We start from the raw sequence: 24,124 nt of genomic DNA, 5'->3' as shown, positions 1-24,124 counted from the left end.
GTGACTTGAAAGCCATCCATCCTAATGACAATTTTCCCTATCTCAAATAGATCAAGCTTCAATAAAACAAAGAATAATTATTTCAAAGAGCAAGTTGTGGGGTCCATTTTAAAAAGTGGATTACAACTTTTTATTATTCATGCATTATTCAGGGAGAGAGAGGGGGAGGGAGGAAGAGGGGAGAGGGACAGAGGGAAAGGGAGAGGGAGAAAGACAGAGGGAAAGAGAAAGAGAGAGAGAGAGCAGAGAGAATTCTCTCTATTATCCTTTATTATTACTTTTAAAAGTCACCACAATCTGATTTGTGGACACATCTACAAAAAAACTGTAATAGTGAATGAAATACTTCCCTGGTGCTCTTGATGTAAAATTTGCTAAACATTCCTCCCATAAGCCTAAGGCTTGAAAGTGATTTTGAAATGGTTTTTACATTAAGCAATCAGCATCTAAAGAGATGCAGTGTTGACCTTGAATTTAAAGTAAAGAGTGAAAAACTTTGAACAAGGCATTTAAAAAAATATCATTGCAATATTTCTTTGATTTTTTTTGACAAAATAGTGCTGTTTCATCCTTTGTATTTTATTGATGTGAATGTCTCTCATTATTTTATTGATGCAGAAGACATGTCTGAATTATGAATTAAAAATTCACAATGTAATCAAGCTTCACTTATTTTTGCTCTGCAGCAAAACAGAAGTAGACTTGTTTCACCAAAGTTATTGCTAAAATAGCTAACATGGGATTACCTCATTTTTCTTTTATATATCAAAACTTTATAAGTGAAAAACCAAAGAACTCCATAGCCAAAAGAAATATATTGGTTTCTCTATTATAGGTGGCCATCTTTTTGTCACACACACAAAGAAAGACAGACACCTAAATCAAAATCTACATCAACATCTGCATAATCTATATAACTCTCTATCATCTGAGCTCTATCTGTCTATCTTTTTATCTTCCTATCATCTCTATCTCTCTAGCATCTATATCTACATCTATCTGTATAGTGCTGATGCTTAATATAACTGTGAAAATATTCAGAGATTCACAGTATCATGGCATTTAGGCTTAAATTCTTATAGGACATAGGTGCCTTCATCTAGTATCCAGAGAGTTCAAGTCTCCACCAAGCTGTAAGTAACACAGGTGAATTCAGATTCCATGATAAAAACACAATACATTGTGTTTGCGAGTAAAGGTTAAACCTGCATTTGTAATTCATCCTGCAATGAAAAGTCATACAATTGAATTAACTCATTGCCTTTATCTTGTCTGTCATAGTAGTTGTCCAGCAAGACTGACTATTGTGTCTTCTTCTGTACCAATCTTTATAATTTAGACCACACCAGTTATACATACTGGCACTCTATGGGTCTTGTCATTCCCTGATCAAAGCTTATCTACTTCTTTTTGTCTCTCTCACTCATTCTCTATAGAAAATTTACATAGACGTGGGTTGCTGACTTTCCTTTATCTAGGAATAGTTTTATTTTAGATGTGGAAGAAACTTGAATGAGGGGAGAACTTTCATTAATATGATTCCTCACCTGCACCTTGTCTTATGAGCTCCACTGCTGTGAAAACTAGTCTTTAATTTTTTCCTGTTGTACATTTTTACATAGCCACATAGCATTTTTTTCCCAAGCTCAGCAACAATTACATTGAACTCAGTGAACTACAGAGACATTTAAAAGCCACGGATCACTGTTCTCCAAAGATTTTTCAACAAACTGCTAGAAAGGAAGCAGGCTGCAGTTAATGAGCTTCATAAAATAATAAAAGGGAGATTGTGCCTTCTCTTCCAATGCAAGTATGTTCTTTCCCATTGTTAAAGCTAGTACTTACGTTGCTATTTTTAGACCCTAAAAATAAATGGAACATTTTATGCTGCGCCATGACTGACTGTATCTCATTTTAATTAGATTGTAAGGTCTTTCCTATAGTATACAAATCATAGTCTAAAAGTTCTGACTACTTTTTTTACCACCAATTCAAAAAACAATTAATATTAAACATTTAGTGGGCTGGGGAAAAATATGTTTGAGCCATAGAAAATGAAAGGAAAGGAAATACAAAATAAAAATGATAACTATATTTTTCTAGGGGAAAAAAAGAATTTGAACTTTATGTGTTTAATCATTAAAAGTATATCAAATAGAGTGGACAATGCGAACACACAGAAAGAGACACACTTTCTTTCTTATGTCTGTGTGCGTATGTGTAAGACAGGCCTGGTAGAATCTGTAATTGAAATAGGATATTGAACAGTTGTATAAGCCATAGATAAAAATGTTGCAACCATTTTGGAGGTATTTGAAAATTGGTTGCAAAAGGAGAAAAGTCATCTCATGATCATATAAATACACACATTTTCTAACAATAGATAAAATAAGGTTCAATTGTATACACTGAGGCTTTTTTGTAGTAATATGTGTTATTAAGATTTCAATTGCTATCTCTGAGCATATACATACAGGATGTTCATAAAGGAGAGTGGTATATCTTCCTGGTGCCACACAAATGCATAACATGTTGATTCAGGCCAGGGATAAAAATGTCTTGTGTGGGCTATGTAAAATGTTTTTTTAAAAAAATAAAATCTAGTAATATTGTCATAGCGAGGAAAAATTGCACATAACAAAGATGAGTCTCGGTCTTAAATCCTTTCCTTGTCTTCAGCCAATGTTTTATCAAGAGTAAAAGACACAATTTTTTAAATAATAAATATTTGTCTTTTTAAAGATGAAACAAATCTATATAACAGGGTAAGGTGTACTGAGGAGTTTCTTCATATGATTTCTTTTAATAAGAATCTGAGGTAACAAAGTCTCAAACAGTTCCTAAAGGAGATGAGGCCTAGTTCTAATCATATGTGATCATTAAGAGTTGAATGAAGGATACAAACTATATATTTTAAAAATTCTGATCAGCTGCTTTTGAGCCTAGAAGTATCCTTGTAGATACAGAGCTGGGTACCATAGTGCATGAGATTCAGAACTGTGTCTTCAAATAACTTAATTATTGCTGAGATGTAATGGTTGCCATGCTTTTTTGATAATTGGAAGAATACTCTTGGAACTTTTTACATTAAGTTCACTCACCTGATTGTTCCAACAAGTGGAAGATTGAAATTGAATATCTAGATAATTGAAGATTTTAAACCTTTTTAATAAATCTCTGTTGATCTTCCACCTAATTGGAGAATTGATGCACTTTCTTGAAAATACTACAACTTTTGTTTTACAATAATTAATTTCAAGTAATAATAAACAAGGCTTTAAGACATCAGTCCACATGTGTTACAGATATTTCCATCATTAGTATACAGGAATAGGGATGGGGTGCCCCTTCACTACTCTGATAATCATAATCACAAATATTGGGTATCATATGTAAAATGTGGTAAAAAGTTTTAGCATAGTTAAAAATCAGTCTATGATATGATATGATGTAGCTTTCAGGAATACAGCTGTAGTAGTAGAAGTCTAATGTGTTTATTAAAAAAAATATTAAGTGGAAAATGCCAGGATATGCTCCAAAAACAATAATAAATTAGACAAAAGGAAGGAAGGAAGGAAGGAAGGAAGGAAGGAAGGAAGGAAGGAAGGAAGGAAGGAAGGAAGGAAGGAAGGAAGGAAGGAAGGAAGGAAAAAAATCTAGATGAAGAAAGGTCTACCTTATATATCAAACTTATAATCACTAGTTTACTAAATGTACCATATAGTAGTATAATTATTATTTCATATTTATTACATTACAGTATCACTGTTTAAATGAATTGTGACAGTGATCCCAGCTCTTTTAAATTAATGCTGGCATTCCTTAGAAAGCATCTTTATAATATCTGGGAATTGTATAATACTGGAGAAGATTCAGCAATATAAATTATTATTATTTATTTAAAAAGCAACAAATAACCTGGAAATTATTATCCCTAAGATTTTTCTAAAACATATTTTCTTCAATAAGAATATATACAGTTTTCCCAGATGAATCAAATAGTTCTTTAAATACTGTGGAGAATGGAGAAATGCAACACTTTAAGAATATAATTAAAGCAACATATTAGTTTACTTATTTCTGTCATGCTTCACATGGTCTCCTGCAAGTTCTGCCCTTTAATCAACTCTCTGTTTATGCTATTACTTTTTCCAATACAAAGTGCATTTTAAAGCAAAACTGACAATGCCAAAGTAACTGTGGAATGACACGGCTTTTAAACTGTCTGAAGACCCCACAATCATTGAACTATCTCCCTGAGATAATTTGTGTTGACAAGATTGTTTGGTTGCATTTGTTTCAGCTGGCAGAACAAATTTTGTCTTTGCATTTTCAGAAGCATGCTATAGTGAATCTTGTATGGACCACTGAATGACAAATTCTTAGTGGCCTTTTGATGTTATCTCTTACTACTTCCTTTTTATATTTGTTTCAGATGTATTACAGAGCATGGAATATTTTGGATATACAGTATTTCACATATTCAAAAACTTAAGCAACAGGAGAATTTTCTGAAAAATAATGGCTCCTACTGTTTTTTATTACTAACTTATTAGAACTGTCCTTCCTCCAGTAATAGGTACTGAACTAATGAATGTGGAAGGCACTGGGGGGAAGTGACTATTGTGATGCTCTTGATTTTAGGGAAACTGAAGCTTATCAAATTTATCAAAGAAATGTTTATCAGATTTTCAGATGATACAACATATTATATCCTCTAAGACAGTGATAAAATTTAAAACAAACTTCATGGGTTTTAGAAATAGGCTTAGGGGGAAAAAAATGACAAGAGACAACTGCAAAGTTATGCCCATTGGGAACAGTAATCAAATTTATCTTTACAGACTGGAGAAAATCTAACTTGGAAATACTCCTTTTGGAAAAAAGTTTTAGTTACAAATTGAAGAAGGTGGGTAGAAAGCAAGCAATGATGAGTTTATCTCTTATTTCCAACAGAAACAATGTAGTCCAGATGTGAGGAACAAGAAAAGAAAGTGTTTTTAAGATAATCCACTTTAATTAATTCAACTCTAGCTAGAAATTTACTCTTGATGTTTGCAAGACTATGTTTTTACTGTAGATGTCTTTACCTGACAACTATATGAGCATTTACAAACTTTCTTCTCCTTCAACCAGACTTTGAGTATTGAACCAGAATATTGAATATATGATTGAATATTCAATCAGACTCTTAAATATTGTTTCCAGTTGTGCACACTACATTTTGAAAAAGATTGAGTTGACCTGGAACAGTTATAGTGAAGGCAATGAGGATGATCAAGGGATTAGAAGCAAAGTCTTATTAAGACAGAATGAAAGACTGTGAGAAGAAAAGACTAAGGGAGGGATATGAAAGAAATTCCTGAAAAATATCACCACAAACTGAAAGAATAGTTCAGTACCGTATAATTGGAAGTATGGATATGAATACACTTTACAACAGTTCTTTGGATCTAAATCCCCCCAAAATGCCTCAGAGCACTCTTTTTTTTTTCAAAGATAATTTTTATTAAATTTTTAAAATTTTACAAAAACAAAAACAAAACAATCTCCCCTCCACCTCCCCAACCCTCCCATTCCCACCCGCGATCTTCCCAGAGCTGAATATAGGCTTAATTAAAATTTGACCAAAAAATCTTAAGAAAAAAATATAAACCATAAATGAGTCTAGCATTAGTTAAAAATCTAAATACATTAATTAGAAAAATTATAAAATAAGTAACAATAGTATATATATATGTAAAAAAACAAAAAATAAATGTTTAACAAAGAAAAGAATAGAGGAAGAGAAAAAAAGGGGGAAAGAAGAACAGAAAAAAGAAAAAAAAGAGAAAAAAAAACAAAATATTCCATTTTAAATATAAATTATTAAAAAACTAAATAATATTTTTTTATATCCAACTTATGTTGTATAAAATCTATCCATTTTTTCCATACCGCAACATACTTCTCTTGCGATTGATCCTTCAAGAAAGCCGAAATCTTTGCCATTTCCGCCAGGTAAGAAACTTTGAGAAACCACTCTTGCAAAGTAGGCAAAGATTCCTTCTTCCAACATTGCCCTACTAACAACCTTGCGGCTGTAATTAAATTTAACATCAATGTAATCTCCTTGGTATCACAATCAATAACAATACCTAACAAAAACAATTGTGGGGTAAATTTTACCCTCCTTCTAAAAATTCTTTGAATATTCCACCATATCTTAATCCAAAAGGCTTTTATATTTTTACACGACCACCAGATATGATAATAAGTAGCATCCAGACATCCACATCTCCAACATTTAGGCTGTAAGTCAGGATACATACGAGACATTTTTTGTGGATCAAGGTGCCATCTGTAAAACATTTTGTAAAAATTCTCCCTTAAATTCTGAGCTTGTGTAAATTTAACATTTCTCACCCAAATAGTTTCCCAAGTATCTAATAGAACTGGTTCACCAAAATTTTGTGCCCATTTAATCATATATTCTTTAACTAATTCTGCTTCTGAGTCTAATTCTACTAACAAATTCTCTTAATGTGAGTTCGTCTTTGATCTTTTACTTGTTTAAAAAAATTCTCATCTTCTCTAAGCAAACCCACATTACAATCTACCTTCCATCTATCCACAATTTGTCTGTATTGAAACCATGAATATATAATATTTTCTTGTGCTAGATCTTCCAAAGATTTTAACTGCCAATTTTTACCATCCCATCTAAGTAATTGTGCATAAGAAACACTATCCATCTTAACTCCTCTCCTTATCCCCTCTATCGCATGCCATGGTATGGCCCATAATGGAATTTTAGAATCAGTTCTATAATATTTCCTCCAGACCCGAAGTAAGGAAATCCTTATAATATCAGATTTAAAAACCCTGTCAACCTTTTTATTAAAAATTAAATAGGCATGCCATCCAAAAAGTAAATCCCACCCCTCCAAGAGGAGTATTTCTACATTTGTTAAGTTAATCCAATCACTAATTAATGTTAAAACCACAGCATCATAATACAATTTCAAGTTCGGTACCTTGAGTCCACCTCTCTCACGAGTATCTTGCATAATTTTAAGTTTTACTTTTGGTTTTTTCCCTGCCCAGATAAATTTATTGATACCTTTCTGCCATTCATTTAACTTAACCTCATTCTTTAAAATAGATATCATTTGAAATAAAAAAAGAAACTTTGGCAGAACATTCATTTTAACTCAGAGCACTCTTGAATTTTTAAAATAAATATACTATCTATGAGGCATAGTGAAATTTCTCTACTGTAACTCTTCCATATTAAAGGGGAACCAACACCATTCAGTAATAATTTGAATTTTTTTGGTGGCTAAATTTACCTATGAGGTGGCAGTCTGGATTGAAGGGATTAAAGACAATCATCATTTATTACGCGCTAAGTCCCCTTCATTCATTCTTTGTCTCCAATTATGTCCCAAATAAAGTTTTGTTATTAAAACAGGTTATTTCTTCTTTCTAACTTAGTCTGGTTAACCTATTGATTGGCTTTATGATGAACAAGATTCTTGCACTGAAACAGTTGGAGTAAAGAGAATACAGGAGTTGTAATAACATGCAACTGTCCATAGCTCAGGGGAGGCACGACAGGAAATTACAGCACAATGGGCTTGCTAAATACACTTCTTTCTAAGTGTACTTGATGAACAACAACATTGTAGCAACTTCTGCTTTTTATCTACTTTTGTGCAAATAGCTGTATTTCCTGCATGGGTAAGCAAGTATAAAGGTATGCTGAATAAATCATTTGGGATTCTTCCAGCTTTATGGGAGGACCCACTTTTGTCCAGATCTGAATAAATATGTGACTGGAGAGAAATTCTCTCTATCTCTTTGTTAATCAGATTCCTACTTAACAAACCACTGTTAAATTATGGTATAAATTATATATTTTTAGAACATCTGATAGCCAATTAACATTAGACCCTTTGGAGGATTATATCAATTCCTGGACAATCTTGTTGGCAGATAGGGAACAAAATCTGACATGCTTATTTGGTTTAACTTATTCCTCAGCAATCACTCAAAATGAATAGAGAAATTTAGAGATTACCCACAAAGACCTGCAAGTCAAAAGTATCTTGTTCTGCAGTATATTTTAGAATAAGTTATGAGAAAGTCTTTTCCTTTAACATTACACTGATAATCTCTGAATATTTATATTTATATGCATGATGTTATGGAAAAGAAGGCGTTCACATAGTAATTATGGCATAGAGTCAGTGGTCATATACTCCTCTTTTGTACCTTTTATCTTTGTTTGTGTAATGAATTAATTAATCCCATTTTAACATCTTTTTCCTGGGCACTCAAATCCATTGTATGATAAATATGATCAAATTCCTAAAGGGACACTAACAGTGACAAAGTTTTTAACTGGTATCATCAGGATTTGCAATTTGCTTAATAGAAATATTGAGGGTTATAACTAGGGAAATTTATATTAATTTGGATGTTGTAAAATAACATTATTACTTTATAATTGTCTTTTAATTTCTTTTAAATAAACGGACTAGACTTCTGGGCCATAAATGCATGCTGCATTTTGATTTCTTCACTTTGCCTTCAGGAAATCAGTAAAAATACCTTTATTTTACCACAGAACAAACTTGTAAACTTTAGAGAGCTTATTAATGCATGTTCCACCATTAAATACAAATTATATCTTGTGAGTTAGAGAGAGAGCGAGGGAGAGATTAAAATTAAGCAACTGCCATTTAATTTTAATCAGTGAAGGACTTCAGAGTTAAACAATTAGTTATCATTGCACCCTTCTGCAGTATCAGTGGGAGTGTGTCAAAGATGATGAGTCTCCTATGTTTACAAAAAAGATTCTGTCTACAGCATGCTGGGTGTTTTTGTGAATAATTTATCTTCTTGCTTAAGCCCATCATTGTATGAAATATTGAAGTTCTGATTCTGCATGACAGAATAATGAAACACTGAGAACAAGCTCTACTGCAGTGATTTTCCCCCCACAGAAAGTTAGCAGTGAAAATTTGAAAGTGAAATAGCTTTTATTTATACTCCATAAAATATAATCATCCAAATAATTTGATGTCAAGATATATCACTTCTTCCATCATACTAAAGAAACAATTATGATGAATAGTTTACTTTTTTACAATGTTGCTAATTAACTCTTCTAATAATAATTGATTTTTTAAATTTATATTAGCAAGTATAAAATTTCAGATGAAAATCTTTAGACATGTTTGGGCTCTGTATGAAATCACACACAGAATATTGATGTATTAGGTATAATTGATTGGTGGATGGATTGATTAAGTACCATCAAATTGGTGTTAAATCTTAGCAACCAGATATGTTTCTGTACTTATAATTTCATGCACTTTTAAAGATAAACTAGAGGAGTAATAAGTCCCAAGTTGAGTCGTCAAGGTCTTCTGTTGGTTCCCAGAGTAAATATATAAGAAATAAATAGTAATTGTGTTTTAATTTTAATCCAATCTTTTCTTGTCTTGGACTTTGCTCTTTTGTTGCACTCAAATGTCTAGTTTGACATGTGGTTAAAAATTGTATAACAAAGGGAGGCAGTGTGTCTAAAATATGATTTAACATAAACAATATGGATAGCAAGTTCACAAATAAAAAACTCCAACAAGGAAATCAAAAAGGAAAATATCACAAGATTTTAAAATGAATATATATATATATATATATATATATATATATATATATATATATATATATATATATATATATATATGTTTTCTGAGGTTTTCGCGGGTATTTGTATGTAGGTCTTTGGTTGCTCGGGTTTTCTCCCGCGTAAAATTGGAAGTGTCTTGGCGACGTTTCGACGAAGTCCCATTCGTCATCTTCAGGCTGGTGTTTTCAGCTTCGTGCTTCGAGCAGCAATGTGTGGTCTTAGCTGTTTCTTCCTTTTAACTGCCAGTGGGGGTATGAACTGATTGGGTGGGAGCTTGGCTGTGTTCTGATTGGGTGGAGGTGTGTTCTGATTGGTTAGGGGCTTGGCTGTGCTCTGATTGGCTGGGGGGTTGGCTGTGCTCTGATTGGCTGGGGGGTTGGCTGTGCTCTGATTGGCTGGGGGAGTGTTCTGTTTGGTTGTGCTCAGGTTAGTCTGAGTTGCAGAGGGGTTTAAGATTTTGGGCTGCCTTGCTATTTTTTGGCTTCGCGTTTGTGGTCGTGCCTCATTTTCATGGAGGGTGTCAGTTTGCTTCATGTATGGATTGGAGGGCTTTAAAGTGGCTAATGATGCAGCTCTGGTCTGGCTTCTGGTTTGTGGTCGTGCCTCATCATCGGTGTGGCTTTGGGTTTGCTTTTTGCGTGGATGTGTGGTGGTGACATCCTGTGTGGTTTTTGTGAGTGTGGGTCTGGTATCATTTTTTGTATTAGGGAGTCGTTTGTCAATAAGGGCGGGTTTCCAAATGGCTGGTAGGCGGGAGGTATCATCTCGCTTGTTCATGCTGTGTGGGCGTTTTTCTATCTCGATGGCTTCTCTGATTATTCTGTTATTAAAATGTTCACTTTTGGCAATGGTTCTGGTATTTTTAAAGTCAATTTCATGTCCTGTGGCTTTAAGGTGTTGGACCAGGGAAGATGTTGGTTCCTCTTTTTTGACTGAGTTCTTATGTTCTTCAATGCGTGCACTTATTCTTCTGTTGGTTTGTCCGATGTATGTGGTGGGACAAGTGGTGCATGGGATTTCGTATACTCCTTGATTTTCTAATTCAATTTTATCTTTGGGGTTTCTAAGGATGGTGGATATTTTTCTGTTTGTGCAGAATGCTGTTTTGATGTTGTGTTTATGGAGGATCTTACTGATTCTGTCTGTGGTGCCTTTTATGTATGGGAGGAGGGCTTTGCCGTTTTCTTGTTCTTTGTCTTGGATTTTAGTGGGGGTTTCTTTTTGGATTAGGTTTGTAATCTTATTTCTTTGGAATCCATTGGATGTTAGTACATTGGTGAGATTGTGTAGTTCGGTTTTTAGGTGTTGTTCGTCAGCTAAGCGTTTTGTTCTGGAGATGAGTGTCTTGGCTACAGAGTTGATCTGTGCTGGGTGGTGGTGTGAGAGAGCGTGCAGATAGCGGTTTGTGTGTGTTTTCTTCTGGTAGATGGTGTGTCCTAGGGAGCCATTGGATTTCTTGTAGACTAAGACATCCAGGAAGGGAAGTTGGTTGTTAGCTTCTGTTTCCATGGTGAACTGTATTTTGGGGTGTAGGCTGTTGAGGTGTGTGAGGAAGTTGTCCAGTTTTTCTTTCCCATGTGGCCAGATTATGAAGGTGTCGTCTACGTATCTGAGCCAGAGTTTGGGTTTGTGATCCGATTTTTCTAGAGCTTGGGTTTCAAAGTGTTCCATGTAGAGGTTGGCAATGACAGGTGAGAGGGGTGATCCCATGGGTGCTCCTTCTGTTTGTTTGTATTTTTGTCCATTATAGATGAAGTATGTGTTGGATAGGCAGTGGTTGGTCAGATCTAAGATGTGTTTGGGGGGGTTATATTTGTTTTGGATAGCTGTCAAGGCTTCTTTGATAGGCACTTGGGTGAAGAGGGATATGACATCAAAGCTCACGAGTAGGTCGCTGGGCTGTAAGTTTTGTTTCTTTATGATCTCTATAAACTGGAATGAGTTTTTTACGAAAAAACACCCCAAAATACAGTTCACCATGGAAACAGAAGCTAACAACCAACTTCCCTTCCTGGATGTCTTAGTCTACAAGAAATCCAATGGCTCCCTAGGACACACCATCTACCAGAAGAAAACACACACAAACCGCTATCTGCACGCTCTCTCACACCACCACCCAGCACAGATCAACTCTGTAGCCAAGACACTCATCTCCAGAACAAAACGCTTAGCTGACGAACAACACCTAAAAACCGAACTACACACTCTCACCAATGTACTAACATCCAATGGATTCCAAAGAAATAAGATTACAAACCTAATCCAAAAAGAAACCCCCACTAAAATCCAAGACAAAGAACAAGAAAACGGCAAAGCCCTCCTCCCATACATAAAAGGCACCACAGACAGAATCAGTAAGATCCTCCATAAACACAACATCAAAACAGCATTCTGCACAAACAGAAAAATATCCACCATCCTTAGAAACCCCAAAGATAAAATTGAATTAGAAAATCAAGGAGTATACGAAATCCCATGCACCACTTGTCCCACCACATACATCGGACAAACCAACAGAAGAATAAGTGCACGCATTGAAGAACATAAGAACTCAGTCAAAAAAGAGGAACCAACATCTTCCCTGGTCCAACACCTTAAAGCCACAGGACATGAAATTGACTTTAAAAATACCAGAACCATTGCCAAAAGTGAACATTTTAATAACAGAATAATCAGAGAAGCCATCGAGATAGAAAAACGCCCACACAGCATGAACAAGCGAGATGATACCTCCCGCCTACCAGCCATTTGGAAACCCGCCCTTATTGACAAACGACTCCCTAACACAAAAAATGATACCAGACCCACACTCACAAAAACCACACAGGATGTCACCACCACACATCCACGCAAAAAGCAAACCCAAAGCCACACCGATGATGAGGCACGACCACAAACCAGAAGCCAGACCACAGCTGCATCATTAGCCACTTTAAACCCCTCCAATCCATACATGAAGCAAACTGACACCCTCCATGAAGATGAGGCACGACCACGAACGCGAAGCCAAAAAATAGCAAGGCAGCCCAAAATCTTAAACCCCTCTGCAACTCAGACTAACCTGAGCACAACCAAACAGAACACTCCCCCAGCCAATCAGAGCACAGCCAACCCCCCAGCCAATCAGAGCACAGCCACCCCTAACCAATCAGAACACACCTCCACCCAATCAGAACACAGCAAGCTCCCACCCAATCAGTTCATACCCCCACTGGCAGTTAAAAGGAAGAAACAGCTAAGACCACACATTGCTGCTCGAAGCACGAAGCTGAAAACACCAGCCTGAAGATGACGAATGGGACTTCGTCGAAACGTCGCCAAGACACTTCCAATTTTACGCGGGAGAAAACCCGACAACCAAAGACCTATATATATATATATATATATATATATATATATATATATATATATATATATAACAGATAAAAGACGATCACCAGGAAGTAAAAACAATCAAATTTTTAATAAACGTTTTTCGAACGCCAAGCTGACGCGGACACTGACCACAATGAAACATCGTGAACCCCATACACAGACATGTGGTGCATTGAGGGTTGTGGGAGGGGATGGAAATGAAGACACAGATGTGGCTATGCGTCCCCAGAAAGTAGTGCAACGAATGCAGGGAAGGGAGGTGGCCGGACCTGAGACCCTGCCGGATGATCGATTTAACACTATGCAAGTTACCTCAGTGCAAGGTAGTATGGGACGCTCTCCCCCCGGTTTAGGAGTCATGAATAACGAAAAAGGAATCAGCCATAGGAGCGTAAAATCCAAAAATGCAATATATGATACCATGAGTGATGCAAGGATCAGCCGGCCAGGACCCGTCATGAGGTCCATGAGTTGAATGCAGGCGCGGCTGCGCTCATAAGCGAACTTCCCCACCCTCTGGCTTTTACACCCTGACGATGATGGCAGTAGTATAGCCATCAAAAGCTCGGTTATTTATTAAAAACTTGATTGTTTTTACCTCCTGGTGCTCGTCTTTTATCTGTCAAGTATGTATGTACCCAGGAATCGACACTCTTCGATTTTTAGCTATATATATATATATATATATATATATATATATATATATATATATATATATATATATGTTTTCTGAGGTTTTCGCGGGTGTTTGTATGTAAGTCTTTGGTTGTTCGGGTTTTCTCCCACGTGGGAGAAAACCCGAACAACCAAAAACCTACATATATATGAATAAAAGAATAAAACACAATCACTGGGAGGGTGGCGTTGGTATTATCGGAAGAGGAGGGGATGTAAGGTTACTAATGCCTCCAAAGACCAACAGTGGAGGGATAGGGAAGGGCATCCGAAGAAAAGAACATAACGTTATAGACACATCTTGGTTATCAGCTGGCCAATTAGGGCCAGTAACACGGTCTAAGAGTCGTGCGCAAATGTTACTTGAACCTACTTAAACCACCTTTATTGCAATGGCCTTTTAGCCCTGACGATGCTGGGGAGTTCCCCCAGCGAAAGCTTGGGAACTTTTTAGTATAAGTATAGTATATTTTTAGTAAAGTATTCTTACTTCAACCCTCCCGGTGATCGTGTTTTATTTTTTTATTCATAATTATCCCCGGCAGTCACATTTTTACCAATATTCTTGAATATATATATATATGTGTGTGTGGGTGTGTGTGTTTGTGTGTGTGTGTGTGTCCCCTTAATGGTTGTAAAAATGCGAATCCCAGGCATATTTGTTCAATAATGCAATCTTCGATCTCCGGGAAGAGTATAATCTAGTTATTTATTGTTAAAACAATATTTAAAACAATAAAAACAGCTATATACAAAGTTAAAAACAACTTAGCTTTCGCTGGTCCTCTGCCAGCATCCTCAGAGTGAGGCTCAGGGGGTGGGGAAGTTCTTTTTATACCCTTGCTGATCTAACTGCTTGCTCATTGCTTGCATGACAGGGCCACTCTGGGCCACTGGAGGAAGAAAGATCAATGAAAATGGATGATGGAAGGCAGAAATGGCAGGTAGACCAGCAGGCTGGGGAGGGAGAAATATTGGGAAAGGAAAGAGGGACAGGAACGGATGACGGAACACAGGAACAGCAGGGAGATCAGCAGACCAAGGGGGGGGGAACTGGAGAGAGGAGGATTGATAAGAAGGCATGATGGGAAGCAGGAATAGCAGGTAGACCAGCAGACCAGGAGGAGAGAAAAACTGGAGAAGGGAGGATCGATAGGAATAGATGATGACAGGCAGGAATGGTATATAGGTAGGCAGGTTAGGGGAGGGGAAAAATTGGAGAAGGGAGGATTGATAAGAATAGATGACGGAAGGCAGAAAGGGTATATAGAACGGCAGGTCAGGAGAGGAGAATGACTGGAGGAGGGAGATGAGATTGGAATGGATAATGGAATGCAAAACCGGCAGACAGACCAGCAGACTAACAAGGAGAATAAAAAGGAAAAACCCCATGGCAGGACTCTTGTAATACCGGATCGGAAGGTGTACCCCGCAATGAGTAGGAAAGAGCGATGGGAGAATATATCAGTAACAGCAGTACAGGGAGGAGGAGGCTGGACAAGGATGACACAGCAGAAAAATGCAAAATCGGAGTGCAATAAAGAGAGGGCGGGGTAACGAAGGCAGTCACAGGCAATCAGGAAGAGTGGCCCTGTCATGCGACCAATGAGCAAGCAGTTAGATCAGCAAGGGTATAAAAAGAACTTCCCCACCCCTGAGCCTCACTCTGAGGACGCTGGCAGAGGACCAGCGAAAGCTAAGTTGTTTTTAACTTTGTATATAGCTGTTTTTATTGTTTTAAATATTGTTTTAACAATAAATAACTAGATTATACTCTTCCCGGAGATCGAAGATTGCATTATTGAACATATATATATATATATACATACATACATATATACACACATACACACACACACATATAAAGCTAAAGAATTAAACAGAGGTAGCCTAGTGCAAGTAACTATCAGAAGATCTAGAGACAGAGTTTAATCGTTTTTTTTTTCTTTTTTGGCATTTTTTTTAATGTTATGAGGAAAGATAAAGGGCAAATTGGGTATTAAAGACCATATTTTCCCCTTTAGAAACTGCTTCCTACTCCACAAAATTTGTGGTTCCCCACTCATATTTGGCGGGGTTCCTCAAAATGCCATGTAAGCTCACTTTCATTTTTTACAAAAGATTTGAGGCCTGTTCTTTGTAGGAAAAAAGGGGGAAAAAACCTATTTCCATCAATGCAATTTATATCATCCTGTCATTCTAGATAAAGAATCCTCACGAATGATACTCTAAAATTCAGTGTTACAGAGAACCTAATAGACAAATCTTCTTCCTTCTTATAATTTGAGTTGGCCCTATTAGAAGTATGTGAAAGTATTAAAAATGAAGCCAGTGTTCTTTTTTTTTTTTCATAGTGACCCTGTAGCAGGAAAACTAACACACTATTAATCAGCATTAATTGCATGTTACACTAGACTCGTTTTATCTCTAGCATCTTCTATTTGATAGAATTGATACACTTTTTGAGTGTTGCTAAATGCTGCTATATCGCCTTAGATATCAAAAGAGGTTAATTACATAATGATTTGTGAGAATACAGTACCCTAGTACTCTATATTCTAAACCATATAATAAACTAAAATACCTAAATATTAACATTAAAAATGGAGGTTTGCAACATTACTATTTTGGACTTTTAGTTAATTAGGTGGTTATTTACAAAAAAAAGTAAATATACTATATTGCTAGTATTTTTATTACACCTTTTATATAAATGTCACTAATAACATACTAGGAAAATAGCTTCTTTAAGTTTAGTTATCTGGAATAGTTATTGATTTTATAGGTTTCTTGTTTATACAACTATGTTATATATTATTTACTGTATTCATGGCTGAATGAATGCTGAATTGTATTTTACTATTATATTTTGGAATATACTGGTTTTTCACTGCTACTGTCTTTTATTATTCAGTGCAAGCAGTAAATTAAAACCATAAAAACATAAATCAAATAGGATGATTTCAAAATATTATTGGATTTCTCTAGTTTTTCCAGTTTTGAAGTCAAGGTTAATCAAGTCAAGGGAGGATTATTTAAATTCAATGTTTTCATAATTACATCTAGACACAAAAGGTTCTATTATACTCTGATTTAGTGAAAATAGAATGTCTGAGTTTACACATCTGGCTTAATTAGGTTTCTAACTTTACTCACTTCCTGGGATTATATAATATACTGAATCATAAATTAATAAAATGAATAGGCATTGTACTGTATGCCAGGATATATAGACAAATATAGCTATGTTCAACATATACAAAGAGAGATGCTGATTTTGAATACATCTCAGCCAAATTTTAGGATTCTGAAGTAAAGAAAATATCAGCCATATTGATATTTTGGTGATTGGTGATTGTTACATTGGAACATACTCTGTTGTCATGGTAAATATCTTTCTAGGAGTACCAACTGCATTCACAGGCTTTTTCAATGCAACTCTAGCCAAGTGCTCAGCTGGAAATAAAACAAGTGTTTTATTGCAAATACAAATAGCCTATAAAGCCACAAAAATTAGTTTCTTTGGCTCTAAGATTCTGCTCATATATGTATATTCCTAAGTTTAAACCCTGAGTTTTATTCCCCCCACATTCCTTTGTGGTAATTGCCTTGGCTTAGGTCTATTGTTTTCTGCCTTGAAAGCCCAATCATCTCATTTTCAGTCTATTAATATACCTATAGGTAAATTGTTCACAGAAAACACCCTCAGTTTAGTGAACATGCTGAATGTGAACTATCCACAGCTATCCATAGACAATGCTGTGCAGCAATGCTCTCTTTTCTACTTCAAACTTGCTAATAATGGTTGAGTTTCCAACACTCTTTTCCTTCAGATTCCAAAAAGGGGAATAAATAAGATCCCCTTCTGGAGGTTCGGTCATATAGACTATTCTAAACCAGTTGTGTAAATTATACCCACACAAGTGCAGGTTGCTAAAAATGTATATTTGTGTGCATTTGTTATTTTGCAAAATATTTGGGGGAAAATGGTTTTTCAAAGAGCAAACCTTTGCAACAGAACCCTAAAAACCATTTGTATATTTAAGATGCCAGATAAATCTTGCAGTGGATATTTTTCTTCCCTCACCCAGGAAATTCTTTAAAATATTGCACGGACGTCAAACCTCAGTGCTAACAAAATTGGCATGGAGCTGGCCTAGTGGAAACATGAGCTAAAAAGTCATTTACAGATACAATTTCTGTTGATAAGAGAGACTCACAGACTTCAGATCAACTTGCTGGAAATGAAGTTTTATCCATATGAAACCCATAAATGGTGTTGAATATCTAGGATTGTGAAGAAGAAACTTGCAATGCATTGGCACTGATTTATAGGAACACAAAATCTAAGACAGCTTTCAGTAACTGAAATTAAAATAGTATCATACAATAAGCAGTTATGCAGTAAAGACTTTGTGTGACAGGATTCACAGAGACAAAAGAACAATCCAAACTAACAAAATTCACACAGCCCTAAAAAAAAAAAAAAAGCTTCAGATAGCAGCATTCCACAGTTACTGTCTGCAAAAGACATCTCTAACTATGAATTTTATTTCACAACTAAAGTAAAGAATACAGCTTACTTTTTAAAATCCCTTGCATAAGGTTATGGAAAATGCATATAAGGAGGGGAAATAGTTTGAAGGACAAGAAATTGGAAAATAGAAAAAAAATCCAGAGAAGAAATCAAAAGAATAAGAAATCAGCTTATCAAACAAAGCATTTGCACTGAATTAAGGTAACTCCATAGTTACATGAAGTATGACAAAACTCTGAGAAAGCATCAGTGTGATCAAAGGCAAACAAGAGCAAGACAATTCCAAGAAATAAAGATAAATGAGACAGAGGCAGAACTGAAGAAAAACAGAAAAAAATCAGAAATAGAAAAAGGGATGAGAAAAAGAGAAAAAACTCATTATTTTATGTATACCACTTATTTTGAAACATCCCACAAACACACAATGCTTCTTTGCATGCATTTCTATTCTAATATATGTAAACAAATTTTGTATCTTTTATTATATGTGAATTTTCCTGTAAAATATGTTATATAAACACATTTTAACACTCTGATAGATCATTGCATTCAAATTTTGCTCATAAAACATGAATTTTGATTTTTCTGAAATGATTTATATATTTTTAAAAAGATTACTTTGAGAGAACATACCAAAAGTTTAGTACACAAGTCCATGCCTACAAACTATACATGTACACACCAAAAAGAAGGGAAAACATCAAGCATATATTTATTTTTCATTATTCAAACTTCCAGAATGTCAACCTCCAAATTATTACTCAGGCTTTCAGCTTTTCTAGGCTAACCTAGTAGATAGGGGATCCACCTTTAGAAACCCAAAGTTAGGGACATAGACTTGGCTAGAAAATTGAAAACAAGAAGAGATGGAATGGATAATGACAAAATACGTCAGTATTTCTACCAGCAAAACTACATAGAAATTTCATTAGGAAGTCACCAAGTGCTCGACTTGATTAGCAGGAGACATCAGAATGTCCTAAGCAACTGCTACTGTTTTCATAATGATGGGTGTGATTGGATGATCAATGTTACATATAAAAACTGAAAGGCTATAATCATCCCATTTTGCCCACATTTCAAGCCAATGATTGCTGTAGTAGATATTTTTGGGATATATGACTTTACTTTGATATGAATCAGTTAATCAAACCTGTGAAATGCCATATTTATTAATAGCAACTTTTTCAGAAGAATATACATTACGCTATTTTGTCATTTACAAAATACTGTAAATAACTTTTAGCTGGATGGTTAGAACAACACATTGAAAAATTCAACATAGCTCCAATTCTTAGCAATGTGAATTTTCAGAATCCCACTCAATAGCCATTTGCTTTGTGTTTATAACTGTATGCTGTGAAAATGTAATATTTAAAGTTAGTAGCTATGCATTGAACAGGTCACAATCAGCTTTCCAGAACTCCAAAATCCCTGAAGACACCACTTTGTGAGAAAATATTCACCTTACTAGGAAACTGGAGTCTAAGCAAAATGGAATCACTAGATCCTGCTATTCAGTTTCAAGCACCCAACATTATATGTGACACAGTGGAGTACCTAGCATATTTGACACTCAGAGAAGATCAGGGGGTTAAGTAGCAGCTGCAAGATCCAGACTTGCCTAACCGTACCACCACTAGCCCACCCTTATTTATCTCCATTTCTATCCCATGTCGAACAACTAGCCAGTGCACTGATACAACTAACTCCACAGATACTACTGATTATTATCCTCAGATAATATATCTCCAAGTTGCTTGCACCCAGGGCAGATTGTTCCCACTGCTTCAGAGACACAACATATAAGACAGTTTTTCAGTAACTGAAATTAAAATTGAACTATTGAATGGTAATTTTCTATATGAGTCTAGTTTCCTTTTCTTCTTCATAAATTCTCATAGATTAATCTGTGTTAGATGTTATCCAATACACATTTTTATAATACTATTTCTCTCATCATTCAAACATATGCATGTTGCAGTTCTGGTTTAACATATGCTGCGTTTAAGTAACCAGAGTCCTGACATATTAACTGCAAAATGTTTTATAAAAATAATGTGGTAAAATGAATTCAATATCTTCTTTGAGAAGTTATATGTTTGAATGAAGGTTTCAGATATATAATATAGATTTCTCCATGGTATCAATACAATTTATAAAAGGGAAAAAAAGCTGCTACTTACCAAATTCTTTAGGAACTGCAATGGAGTAAATGCAGTTATGTCCTATGCTATAGTTTTTAGGATAGTTTGGTGATAAAACAGTTCCTTCAGAACCTGTGGAACGTATTCCACAAGGTGCTACAAAGTAAAAAACAATTTATTTCACAACATGGTAGGAAAACGTAGAGTTAACAAATAAGCAAAATACATAAAGTCTACCTTCAAAAATAAACCAATGGATTAAATCACATATTTCATGTAGATTTTTTTTCACTTTATGAATAAACAAACAAATAAATCCTTTTAATTATTGCAATGCTATTGTCAGGTTTGATAGCCAGAACAAGGAATGCTCTTAGAATGCTTTACAGGTAATCTTCAACTTATGACTGTCATAACATTGAATGGTCATTAAACAAATGGTTGAAAGTCAAAGACTACTGTATTGACTTGTAAATGTAGGTATTTAGCAATATTTCTCAACCTTGGCAATTTTCAGGTGGATAGAGGTCAACTCCCAGAATTCCCCAGCCAGCCACATTGGAGGTCTATGGAGAGACAGGATGGAGAGGTGAAGAGCAGGATAAAGACCAGGAAGTGGCATTACATCATCTAAAGCCTACTTGAGTGCAAATGAATTCCACCATCCCATGAATTTGAATGAACACATATGGAGTATTTCTTTCTGGTGTTTGTTTATTCAATTTATTCCCAAATAATTTATTTCTATCAAATCTTATGAAGGGTATATATGGAAAATATATACCATACTACAATTCTTTGTTGTTTAAAAGTTATAGTCCTACAAAACTAGAAAATCAGTAGATCTGAAATTCAGATTGTGGAACACATAAATATTGATTTATTTTCTTTTAATATCCATTACTAAATACATATTGAATAAAATTCTTAGAATTTAGATACATACAAGGTCATTTCCATAAAGTGTAAAATGAGGAAGAGACTAAGAAAAGCATTTTCATAAGCATGCATTTCTAAATGAAGTAAATTTGATATGCAAATTCTATTAGATTTTTCAACACAACGTCAAAGCAGTACTTTGTATCAAATTACATATGGAATTTGCAATAAAATTGAACAATAATAAAGCTTTAATTACATTATCTAGTGGCTCAGTCTTATGTGAAAGTATCAATTTCAAATAAAGTTGAGCTCAGGAATATTTTAGCATAATACTTATTTTATTCCTAACTGCAGCAGAGAAGTTTAGCCAGCATAGATGGTACAATATTTTATTATGAACCTCAAAGTACAAATCTATGCAAATTGTCACTCAGTAACATTATTCTTTAAAAAGCCTTGAAATAAATTGTCCTTAAATGTATTAAATAAACATATTTGCACATATGCTAATTCAGTGTTCTCTACCCATTATGTTACAAGTATTTATTCTTGAAAATATGTACAAAGCAGACAGTATTCCTCATTAGACTTATAAAAAATATCTCTGCAAACTGCAGAGCACTTGTAATTGCTAATAATATGCTTTTCTAAATATATTTTATTAATTTTTTACAATAACAATCTTTAGTGCTTGTTAAACAACATATTGTCTTGGTTTAACAACAATCAATAATAGTTAGTTTCTATGATTCCATAATCAACATACTAGTTAGTGACACATTTTCTTGATCTTCTCTTCTTCCAATAGTATTTTCCTTTTGCCAACTTTGAGTAAATACAATTCTTAGTACTTTAAATACATACAAAGTTAAATGTAAAGATTTTTTCTAGCATTTATACAAATAACATTAACCTCAGTGTATAACTTCTCTTCTAATCAGCTTATGTTTCAGTTGTATTTGCAAAGAGTTTCTCATGGCTGGCTTAAAGTTGCCAATTTTGAAGATTCCTGGTGTAGAAATAATCTTTTTTATCCCACGGTGAAAGATTATTCATTTTCTGTAAATCTGGGAAAAGGAGATTTTGTAGTAGTAGTTTTTGTTCCTCTCTATTGAGCAAAGAGTTTAAAGCGAACTAAAGGAATCTTTTACTCTATATCAGGTGTCTTCAAACTTGGCAACTTTAAGCCAGCCATGAGAAATTCTGGAAGTTGAAGCCTGCAAATCATAAAGTTACCAAGTTTGGAGACCCCTGCTCTGCACTATTCTACTGCAACAAGCAAATATTTATTCACTCCCATCACACTCTTAATTCATCCACCCCGTTCATTAAACCCTAAAGAAAGTAGAAGGAAAGGATTTGATGGAATCCTTCATTTCCTGGTAGATCAGTGGTTCTCAACCTGTGGGTCGGGACCCCATTTGGGGTCGAACAACCATTTCACGGGGGTCGCCAAACAACGCAGTCCGCCATTTTTTCCCCCTTTTCCTTAGCTGTGCTACTCCCTTTTATTCTACTGGCTTTTGAAAGCCAATAGAATAGACTCTCTTGAATAGAATCTAATTCTATTGGCTATTGGAATTGTCCAGGCTGTCTCTGCCCTGTTGAGCCCGCCAAAAGTCCCATTCTGCAAACGGTGCTGCACCAGTTGAGTAGTCCTTGACTTACGACCGGTTGAGTAGTCCTCGACTTACGACCAGTTGGGGGTCGTGGCATTAAAAAGGTTGAGAACCACTGTGGTAGATGCATCAGTTATCTGTCTTTGTACCCTTTGGATAATTTTGTATAGGAAAAGTTTGCATTTTTGTGCAAACACCAAAACACAAATGGTTTGGTTCAGACAAACTGTAAACAAGGGAGGACGAAAGGAGTAGATATAAACCACTTTTGTAGGCACAGATCCCTAATTCATATCTCAATATATACAATTGTGGTTACTGTTGCAGTTGTTATTATTTGAGAAAAGATAAACTATGATGGTAAATTAATATAGTCTGTTTTGCATATTAACTATGCTCAAAGGGAAATCAAAAAATTTAACCAGCATTCTTAAAAACAAGCTGAGTTATTTCTTGATGTGGAAAACAAAATCAAAACTATATCAAATAACGTTTGATTTGACTTGGATTGGCAATAATTGTACCATATACCCACATAAAATATATACTTTACAATGTATGCTTTGTTCTTGGATGGTGAGTTATTATTTATATTTACAATGTTTTCTGCCTAAGAATGCCGTCCATAAGCAGTTAGCAGAGATATTTTTTTATAAGTCTAATGAGGAATACTTTCTGTTTTGTACATATTTGCAAGAATAAATGCTTGTCAGCCACTTCTGAGTGGTAGTCTCTCAAAGATAATTCTTCTTCTTTCTCAAAAATAAATAACATATGGTAGACTTAATTTTAAAAAAGGAAGAAAAATGTATGGCATTTTTGCCTTGGACTCAGCAAGAATTGCAAAATGATGTAAATTCTTCTTAGCATGAAATGGGTTTTCCACCACACTGAGCAATAAAATACTAATTTATAAACAATAAATAATAGTTTCATGAAAGGTAAAACTCCACATAGTGTGATTGAAGGTAAGTATACTTGTTGACACTGACAAATAAATTACATGTTGTCTTTTGTCCTATGTGAAAAATATAATCTGCAAACCTTAATTACTTTGTTTTTAACAGCTATCATTAAATGTCAAATGATTCAGTATATTTATTTGATTAATATTTGCATTCATTCATGATAGAATGTGACTATCGACTTCCTTCGTATCACTTTCATATAAAAAAGGCTTCAAGGACATATAAAATAAGGATATTAG

The 24,124-nt window shown here is 34.9% G+C and overlaps 1 protein-coding gene across 1 annotated transcript in view; it reads right to left on the bottom strand.

Moving 5' to 3' along the window:
- Window positions 1–6,297: 6,297 nt before the first annotated feature.
- LOC120303072 (CUB and sushi domain-containing protein 3-like) overlaps window positions 6,298–24,124 on the bottom strand; it is a gene marked incomplete at its 3' end in the record, with an annotated part of 446,767 nt that continues 428,940 nt past the window's right edge. The window contains exons 31-32 of the mRNA XM_039332219.1: window positions 20,456–20,572; window positions 6,298–6,340 (exon numbers count right to left, since the gene is read on the bottom strand). Of these exons, the coding sequence (XP_039188153.1) occupies window positions 6,298–6,340; window positions 20,456–20,572 (160 nt within the window). The remainder of the gene's footprint in view (window positions 6,341–20,455; window positions 20,573–24,124) is intronic.

Source organism: Crotalus tigris, unplaced genomic scaffold, assembly GCF_016545835.1.
Source record: "Crotalus tigris isolate CLP2741 ecotype Arizona unplaced genomic scaffold, ASM1654583v1 scf7180000024455.1231707, whole genome shotgun sequence".
Taxonomy (NCBI): domain Eukaryota; kingdom Metazoa; phylum Chordata; class Lepidosauria; order Squamata; family Viperidae; genus Crotalus; species Crotalus tigris.
This window is presented reverse-complemented; position numbering and strand designations above follow the sequence as displayed.